General features: G+C 33.8%; 1 protein-coding gene across 8 annotated transcripts in view; it reads left to right on the top strand.

Moving 5' to 3' along the window:
* Thoc2 (THO complex subunit 2) overlaps positions 1–10277 on the top strand; it is a 115075-nt gene that overhangs the window by 20365 nt on the left and 84433 nt on the right. For all 8 annotated transcript variants that reach the window (XM_074062910.1, XM_074062913.1, XM_074062912.1 and 5 more), the window contains exons 3-7: positions 1376–1467; positions 3682–3733; positions 8543–8613; positions 9495–9616; positions 10138–10271. In XM_074062910.1, coding sequence (XP_073919011.1) covers positions 1376–1467; positions 3682–3733; positions 8543–8613; positions 9495–9616; positions 10138–10271 — 471 coding nt within the window. The remainder of the gene's footprint in view (positions 1–1375; positions 1468–3681; positions 3734–8542; positions 8614–9494; positions 9617–10137; positions 10272–10277) is intronic.

The raw sequence follows: 10277 nt of genomic DNA on the forward strand, positions 1-10277 counted from the left end.
GTAGGTAGATGCTGTACCACTTCAACCATATCCCCATCACTTTTTTGCTTTAGTTATTTTTTGGGGAGGGCCTCACTTTTTGTCTTGTTTTGTGATCCTCCTACCTGTGCCTCCCACATTGCTTGGGTCACCGGCATGAAACACAATTCATGGCTTGTTGGGTTGGGATTGGAGTCACAATAACTTTTTTGCCCAGGTTGGCCTCAAACTGCTATTCTCTCAATCTCCACCTCCTGTGTAGCTGGGATTATAAGGCATCGTTTTTCCTAGTTTTAATGGTTGGAAGGGATAAAGTTCTTAGTGTATGGAACTAAAGAAAAAGATATCCAAAAGAAGGTGTTCACTCAACCCCTAATTCCGCACTCCAAAAACAAGATTTTTTTTTTTCAAGAAATGAGGGTATGACAGTAATGAATGGGGGTTTGGGCTGGCAGAGAGGCTCAAGTGGTAGAGTGCCTGCTAGCAAGCATGAGCCCTGAGTTCAAACCCCAGTACTACCAAAAAAAAAAAAAAAGAATTTGTATGAATGGGGCTACTTGTGGTTGACAGTTCTCATAGTATATGACTACATGAGTATGTTTTTCATTTGAATTTTGAAAGAAATTGAAGACAAAAAGATTCAGATATGGGGTGAGGTTTCTCTGGTAGTAGAGTATGGATAAAACTCAGTATTATGTTTATTTCTTGTCACTATAGCTCTGAGATTCAAATGAGTATAATCTGAATATATATAGAAAAAAATCTATGAAGTTGGTGAGGCGAATGGTTAGTTTATATCCACTTGTTGGAATTCTATGTGGTCATTGAAAATAATTATGGAGACTTTAGTAGCATGATAAAATGTTTTTTAAAGTGTTGTGGGATGGATGTGGTGGTACACACCTGTAATCTCATCTACCTGGGAAGCTGAGGCAGGAGGATTTCAAGTTAGAAGCCAGCCTTGGCAACTTAGTAGACCCTGTCTGCAAATGGAAAGGCTTCTCAGTGGTAGAGACCTTTCCTAACTTGTAGGAGGCCCTGGGTTGAATACCCAGTACCAAAAAAAAAATTGCTATGGAGAAATCAAAATACTAAAGGTTGTACACAATGAATGTGAATATGTGAAATCTGTAGACAAAAAGAATAGATGGTAATGCTCAACTACTAGTTACATTATAGTTGAACAGGAATGGTTAACTTTTCCCTAAATTATTAATGTTGTGATTTTACAAAAATAAAATGGTTAATTGCTAGAGAAAGCATTAGAAGTATATATATTCATTATTGGTGTTTATAATAATTCTGAGAAGTAGGAAATAAATAGATTTTTGCCCAAGAGTCTGCCTTTCTTGTTCAAAAGACTGTGTCCTTATACTGTGTATTTTATGTTCAACAGATTTTCAGCAAGCTCTGTATGAATTGTCATATCATGTCATTAAAGGAAATTTAAAGCATGAACAGGCATCTACTGTTCTTACTGATATTAGTGTAAGTATATATATATATATTTAAAACAATTTTTGCATATCTTTTAGTTTTTGATACAAAAACCCTTAAAACTTAAATTTCGTTTTATTCAAAATTACAGTAGTAGAAATTTTGAGGTAATATTGGTAAGCCATGTTTTGCTACACAGGAATAGTTATTTTAATCTTTCTGTTTGGTTGTGAATAAAGTAGAAATGATTAGGTAAGCTGGGGAGAGCAAGAAATTGCACTGTAATGAAGCTATTCTTATTTTAAAATGCTGCTTTTAAAAAATGAGTTGGCTAAAATATTTTTCTGGCAATAGAGCATAATGAGTCATTTTTACTTAATTATGTCTAAAATTGAGGATTTTAAATCGAGGACTAAATTATTTTAAATTGTGATCATGTAGCTTAACATTCCTTTGTTTCCAATTTTTATCTGCTTGCTCTTTGTTTTAGAAAATATTAACTAGATTTTTTTTAAACCTGTAAGCAGCTAATTCTGCCTCATTTTTTTTAATTGAAGAATTTGAGTTAGATTCAGACCAGATACTTTTCATTGTGGTTTGGTATTTGAATTGGAAGATGAGCTGTCAATATTGTAAGGGTGTTTATTGTAAACCAGAAGTTAAGCATGAGGTTTTATAAGAAATAATGCTGTTTTGATATTATTCAGCTGGATTTTAGACTTGTGTAAAGTTATTTGTTCAGTTCAGAACAGTTTTATATTAAGTATTATTTTGGTTGGATGGAGCTTCTTGGTCTCAATATGAATTTCTCTTGTGTTTCTGTAAGTTTCTGTAGAATTTTTTGGGGGGGGATAGTTGCCTTTGCATGATTTTTATACTTTCCTAGGATAGTCTTAAGGAAATTCTAAGTTTGGCTGTTGTTGACTCCCCCCCCCCAGTACATTTGAGCAGTAGGGGTTTAATATGAGTTTCTTTTTTATCCCTAAGCTGTCTCTAGTTGATAAAAGCAGTATTAGTTCATGGTGAAGTGGTCTGTTTCTTAAACAAGTAATATTTCATGTTTGAAAACTCTTGCATTGCTCTATTTCTAGTCTTCAAGTAAGTAGCCTGAGTACTTGCATTTTAAGTAGATACAGGTGGAGTTCATAGTCCTTGAGAAACTTGAGATTAAAATCTGATTGATTACTAAGGTGATTTCATTCTGTAAATTGGACATCTGTTTAAGTTGTAGTTTGTTTTTGGATCTGACAATCATTTTTCCCTTTACTGAAAATAAATAGTCCAAATGAACTTTGTTTGTGTGCTTAGTTCTTAGCTTCTTTCTTTTGATCACATAGTGATTGATATCTTTATATTTCTGCAGCAGATTGTCTTGTCAAGGCTTTCTCATGGTAATATATACAATGTCTAATATCTTAGCCACAGAATTATATTTTGTATGTCTCCTTGCAGTTGAAAGTTTTTCTTCAGAATTTCTTTCTTACAGTCTCTGAAAATAGGCTAATTTTTAGGTTGCTGTAGTGCCAGCAAACTACTAACTGCAATAATTGAACTATGATTCTTACTAATGGAAAATGGCTCTAAAATTTAGCATGGGAGTGGGAAGTCAGGAGACAAATGTGCAATAATGCTGATGTTCTCATCCAGAAACAGAGGATTTGAGGTTACCTTCTTCAAAACCTATAAACAAGAGTGATAAGGAAAATAAAGATAGATTTTGGTAATTATTTTCATTTTCACAGAATCTTGAGTTATAATAGACAGTAGCTTTTAACTAGTTTTGTATTTTTTAGATTTTTCATCTTCTGATACCACTATGATTTTTGCATAGATCAAGTGTTGACTCAGATTTGGGCACAACATTTAAAGTTTTGGATGAAAAGTGTACCATTTTTTACAGTTTTGATTTAGGTAGGTGTGAGGTATTCTAAATTCCAGTGATTTCCTGAGGTGCTTGTTTAGGTTTCTGTTTTTTATGGTAGACATTTAAATACTTTTTCCCTTTGCGGGGGAGGCCTTGCACTTGGTATTCAAGTGTTTTACCACTTGAGCTGCTCTGCCAGCCCCAAATACTTTCTAAACCTTTTCTTCTGACCATTATCTCTCTCTGTTTTCTCATATTTATTTAACTTAATTCTAAGACTTTTAACGTAAGCATGTTGGGTTTTGTTAGCTTGCACATTTCACTGAAGAGTGTTATCCTGAAATCATAATACTTGCCCTGTGCTATTCTGGTATTCATTGTAAATATATTTCTAAAATTAGGAATTTCGTGAGGATATGCCATCCATCCTTGCTGATGTATTCTGCATATTAGGTAGGTATTAAGTTTTTATTTCACCTGTAACATGTGCTACTTGATAAAATAACGTTGAATGTTTTTTTCCAAAATAAAGATTTTGCAAATGTGCAATTGTTTCTGGAAATGTAGAAGCAATTTTTTACTTTAGAGAGAATTTAGTATTATAAATCAAATGTCAATGTAATCTCTTTATAAAGTAGCTTTAGAGTAAAATTCAAATTTTTGAGTATTGCATAATATATATTTTTATAAGTTTAAGCTAAATTAATTCATTTGGAATAAAAAAACCTATATTCTCTGACATTGTTTTTCTGACTTACTGAGATTTTAGTAATCAAATAATGTCATTCAGTGTAGGTTTCCAATAAATGATGTCAGAATCTTGATAGTTACTTAGGGACTGGTGGAGTGGCTATCAAGTGGTAGAGCACTTGCCTTGCAAGCATGAGGCCTTGAGTTCAAACCCCAGTGCTACTAAGAAAAAGATAGTTACTTTGCTGTTGTACTTTTTAAATCCTTCATTTTAGAAAGAGCAAGAAGAACCAAAGTAATCAAAAGTACTTTTGTTTTGAGGATGAGAAACCAGCTTTGGAAATTGCAATTTACCTGTTTGTTCAGACTAAGTAAGAATTCATGCAACATAAAAAAAATTTCTTTGAGTTTTATTTCTTTACTTTTAGGTATGGATTAACTGATTTTTTTGTATTAGGATATGATACAGGCTCTTATCTAAGGAGGATTGGGCGTCTATTGCTGTTGGGCAGAAAAGGGAGCTAGAAAGCCAGCCAAATTTCTAAGACCTAGAAATCCCAATTTTTTAAAATGTATTTTATTTATTTATTTTTGACAGTACTGGGATTTGAACTCAGGGCCTTGCACTTGCTAGACAGGCACTCCACCACTTGAGCCATACCTGCAGCCCTTAGATACAGATTAAAAGAACCGTGAGCACAGTTTCCCCAACAGTCTTGTGCTTTTTATAACTTTTAATATAATAGAAAACATTGCTAGATCTTATAATTCTCACTTTAAAATAAGACTTAGCCTGTGAACGTTTGTCAAGCTGGAATGAATTATTTTAGGTCATTAATCTTAATTCCTAGAATTAGATAAATTATTTAGAGATTGTATTGAGAATCTAAAGTACGATTTCAACAAATATAAATGCTTATTGTGATCTTTCATGATGTTTTAGATTTCATAATAGTGGTAATGTTGGGAACAGGTCAAAATATTTGTGGATTGTGAGTTTGTGAGTGATAAATTAAAAGAGTAAAGTGTTGGTAAGGTGACCATATGTGCTAGTTTTTGTTTTTAATTCCATGGCATAATGATTAATAGTGTCCTCTTTCACTCTCAACTGTCTGGAGTTGGATGATAAAATACATGTTCATGCATCTATTAGATTCATTTATTTATACCAAACAATATGTCTTTTAAGGTTAATTTCTTTTGATGGTACTGGGTTTGGACTCAAGGCTTTCACACTTGCCAGGCAGGAGCTCTACTGCTTGAGCCACATCTCTAGGCCTTAAGCTTAATTTTTGAAACCAGCAGTAAAGGTTTTGTTGGTTTACAAAGAAATACAGTGAAGCAAGTTTCAATTGAAGAAATTGTACAGTAAATTTGTAAGACTGAAAGACTGATTTTTGGATAAAATTTTGTGAAAGTTGTTGTTCCTTAATAGTTTCAGGAGTGTATTTTATGTCTTTCTTTGAGCAGTCATCAATTTTTAGCCGACTTGTTCTAATAATTTCTTTATTGACTTATTTTGTTAGGGTAGCGTTTACCTTCATAGTTATTTACTCATGAATTATTGCTACAAGTCATTGGTTTTTACTAGTAACATGAATTCATGAAGACTCTGTTTGGTTGCTCTTGGGAAATTTCTTTTAGTCTATCCAGTCCGTGTTTACAAGCAAAATTAGAATGGTGTACTTGGAAAAAAAATTTCCCTCACCTGTCCTCTCACTCATGCACCCCATCCTTGGCAGAAAAAAAATGATTCGAACATGATCCTAGGTCAAGTAGAGGAATAGGAGTTAGAATGTGTACTATTTCTAATAATGATGATAATAATAGTATTAATAATAATGTTGGTGCTATTGTTGGAGCACCGTCCATGATTTAGGCATTGTATTAGGCATTTAATTTTATTTTAATTCTCATAGAAACTTCTGTAATGTAGATGTGCACATTAGGAAAATGAGGTTCAGAAAATGAGGCCATTTTTCATGGCCTTGCAACCAGTAAGGCAGCATTTGAGCCTGGGTCCTTTTGGTTGTAGTGCCCATGATGTTTTTACTACAGCATGTTGTCTTTCTAATAAGTTAAATGTTAAAAGAGGGCTAGTGGAATGGCTCAAGTGGCAGAATACCTGCCTAGTAAGCATGAGGCCCTGAGTTCAAACCCCAGTACCACCAAAAAAGCAAGTTAAAAGAGAAATCTGTGCTACACTTCTTTCCAAGTTAAGATAACTTAAAAGAAAAAGAATTATGTGAGGGCAAGGGAGCATGAGAGTTCTGTTAACTTGGAAGGGAAACCCTGAAGTAACTTGTGATGGGACCTTTGAGCTGGGGTAGGTATTTTAATAGAAATTGGAAAACCTTGAGGGCTTTTCAGTAAAATGATAGGGGAAATTTAATAGTACTTATTAGCACTGATTTAGGGTAAAGGAGTTAGGGATAATAAGTGAACTTATTTGAATGGTGTTATGATTTAGAACAAAGAATAAAGAAAACAGGGAAGTATGTTTGGGATAACAGAGTACTTACATTGATTGTTCAGACAGCACAGCTAAGAAATTTATTGAGATCCTACTAAGCATTTGCTCGCATGGTCAAAAGCCAAGAAAATGGTATCTTAATCAGGTCAGGTAGCTAGGAAGAGAGCTACCAGATTCTCTGATCTTAGGGATCTTGGGGGTGGATCATAGGAATTTTAGGGCCCTGGTGGGTAAGAGGGTATTCGTTAAAAGAATAAGCCCAGTTTAGCTTTAACCCCTGAAGGCCAGTATCTGTAAAGATCTAGGCCAAGGAGGGACCAGAAGACCAGATAATTACACGACAACTGTGGGTTCCTTAAAAGAATTGATGAGATACACGTAGATTAAAAGTCTTAATGAGAAATTGAGATTGTACTACAATTTACATTGCATAAATTGTACTGTAAAATCCCTCCCTGCCACCCTTTTTCAGTTTGGGGCCACTCAGCCACATCACCAGGCCCTCAAATTTCCTTATATATACTTGTACTGACCTTGTGCTTTGCTACAGTGTCTAAATACGGGGGAAATGGCAACTGTCTAAGAAGGAAAAGCAAAGACGGGCCAGAAAACTGTTTGATGATAAATCCCCTTCTCTTTTGATTCTTAGTGTTGACAGTAGAAGTAAACTGAAGCAAAGCTGTAGTAGGACATCTGTTATTGTGGAAGGTCACATTAGAGGCCAATTTTTATTGCTTCACTAAAATTGGTGCCTTTTTATAGCACATTCTAAATTATCAATGAACCTAAAAATAGGTTAATAGTGTATAATCAGTTAAAACAATAATCTTGAAGTCAGTCTTGTGTGTAATCCTGCTAATGTTGTGTGAAATTTTTGATGCTTAGCATTTAGCACTAATTGTTTTATTTATTCCACACTTCAGATCTAAAAATTGCTTGAAAAAAATTTTGAATAATTAACTGAAATTCAAGGAGGTCTCAGTTTTCAGTATTTCAAGAGGAAGAAAATAAAAACATTGAATAAGTTTGTATTTAATGCCTAGAATTGTCATTCAAAATAGGATGTTAAACATACTTTTTTTTTGGGGGGGGTGGTGGTATGAGTGAACTCAGGGCCTTGAGCTTGCTAGGCAGGTGATACTGCTTGAGCCTTGGTTCCAGCCCTAAACATAACTTTTAATATTGTCTTTGCATAGAGTTGGTCGCCAGGTAGCTTGACTAAGGTGGTGAAGGTGAGAGGTTTATCTTCATGAGTAATAGCATCTTTAGAATCAGAAGAGAGTTTTTGTTTGTTTTGAGACAGGGTTTTGCTATGTATCCCAGGCTGACCTTGAACTTGTGATCTTCCTGCCTTAGTCTCCCTGAGTTAGAAGAGATAAAGAGATTTTGTTGAGCTGGTAGATTGGCTGAAGCAGTAGAGTGCCTGCCTGGCAATCATGAGGCCCTGAGTTCAACCCCAGTATTGCCCCCCCAAAACAAAACAAAACAAACAAACCCAAAAAAGGAGAGATTTTGTTGTTATCTAGTTCACCTTTGCCACTAAGGAATAAATTTCTTCTTATCATCTGTAACAAGTGGTCATTTAAACTTTGTTAAAATATTTTCTTTTTGAGAACCATATTTTTTGAAGCTTTGTTGCTTCTGGTGCCACAGCATGTAGCTCCTGTGTTATCAGCTTACCATTTTATGGATATGTCATAGGTGAAAGAGTCAGTCTCCAGTATCAGGAGAAATTAAAGTGTTTATATATATGTGAAAGACATCCCATGTTACTACAGTTGAAAAATTTTCCAGATTTAGAATGAGGCATTTAAAATTAGGGTTTTTTTTGTGTGTGTGTGTGGGGGGGGGGACATTTTGGGGGGGGCACTGAGGTTTGAGTTCAGGGACTAGTGCTTGCTAGGCAGGTATTCTACCACTTGAGCCATGCTTCCCAGCTGTAAAATTGGCTAGGTTTTTTTTGTTGTTTAATTTATTCATATGTGCATACACTGGGCCATTTCTCCCCCCTGCCCCCCACCCCCTCCCTCATCCCTAAAGTTAGTGTTAGGGAGTCTAGAAAAATCAATCATTTTATTTCTTGTTCTTCATTTTTGTAGATATTGAGACAAATTGTTTAGAAGAAAAAAGCAAGAGAGACTATTTTACACAATTGGTATTATCCTGTTTGGTAAGTTTTAAAACATACCTTTCCTTTTCTAAATTTTTCATTGAACAGTTGTAATCACAGTTAATCATGTTAATGGAGGATGATATTAACCTTCATTTGACTTCATTATAAGGTGAGATTTGGGTTTTGAAATGGAATATTTTGTGAAATTAGACTTGGTGTTGCTGTGAAATAAACATACTATCAAATTACTTAAACTATACATATAAATCCTTCACTGGTATTCCTGACCTTGTAAGTTCCTAATAAAGAAAAAGGTTTTGGAAACAGTGCCTTCTGGAAGAAAAGAAAAAGGTATGCTTCTCTGAAGTAAGTAGAAGTGACTTAAACTGAAAAATTTTATTAAACTTTATTAAAAATGGAGTTATTTTAAAAATGATAAAATTCTACAAGTTGTCATAATCATTGCCTAGTGACAATTTTATGTTTATAAATTTAGAACCAAGGAGAAATACCACTACTGAGACCTGGAAGAATGTCCTTGTCTTTATTTTATTTATTTACTTTTTAATTTTGTCCCTGTCTTTAGTTTGACTTATTCTAGAAATTATACAATATTGAAGGGCTATATTTTGTGAAAATTCAGTTAACACATATTTACTTTAATGAGAATTTCATCTGTAGTTTGTTTATTGGCTGTGTATACCATGCATATAATTCAAATGAGTTTTTGAAAGCTCTATATTATATATTTCGGTATTTAGAGTCATCATTTTTGTTAAATTGAAGTTTAAGCCTTTCTAAATTATAAACTGTATGTGCACAAGAAGTGTGTGATGTGATTTTTGTATTGTTTGCGAAAATTGTTTTTAGTATACTTAAGATTGTGGATGAGTATCGGAATGCTAAACAGTAAATGGCCTTTAATATTTTTAATACAGTATTTAGTTTCAGACACAGTTCTGAAGGAACGTCTGGATCCAGAAACATTGGAATCATTAGGGCTTATCAAACAATCACAGCAGTTCAATCAAAAGTCAGTTAAAATCAAGACAAAACTCTTGTAAGTACATGTATCTTATGTTGCAGATCAAGTAACTGAATGTTTATTATTTTGAATACTAGCAGTTTCTAAAACACTTTGAAGATTATTTTTTGATTCCGGTTCGTATGGGTCTTGTTTTTTGCCTTCTAAAAGTAGCCTAAGATTATTGAGTCAACAGTGAGCTTTTACCTCTGTGAAACCACCGTTAATTTTGTCCACATTTGAATCTAAAATAATATTCAGTGCTTTTATTAGCAATAAAATAATTTGCAACTATGATTACACTCAGTATATATTCATAATTAATGATGAAAGTTGTGACCTGTCATTATTCCTTGGAATTTCCTCCCGTTATTTGTTTTCACCCGTGTATTACTCTTGTTTGCTATACTAAAAGATACAAAAAGAGGTAAACTTCTAATAGCCATTCTTATGATCATTTTAAGTTAGAGGTATTCAGGGAGAAAAATACACTACTCTGTGTAAGTTTGTTAGTTGAAATTAATTTAATCCCCTTAATGATATTTATTTTATTTCAGTTATAAACAGCAAAAATTCAATTTGCTAAGAGAAGAAAATGAAGGGTATGCCAAGCTGATTGCTGAATTGGGGCAAGATTTATCTGGAAATATTACTAGTGATTTAATCTTAGAAAATATCAAGTCTCTAATAGGTAAGA

Source organism: Castor canadensis, chromosome X (assembly GCF_047511655.1).
Source record: "Castor canadensis chromosome X, mCasCan1.hap1v2, whole genome shotgun sequence".
Lineage (NCBI taxonomy): Eukaryota > Metazoa > Chordata > Mammalia > Rodentia > Castoridae > Castor > Castor canadensis.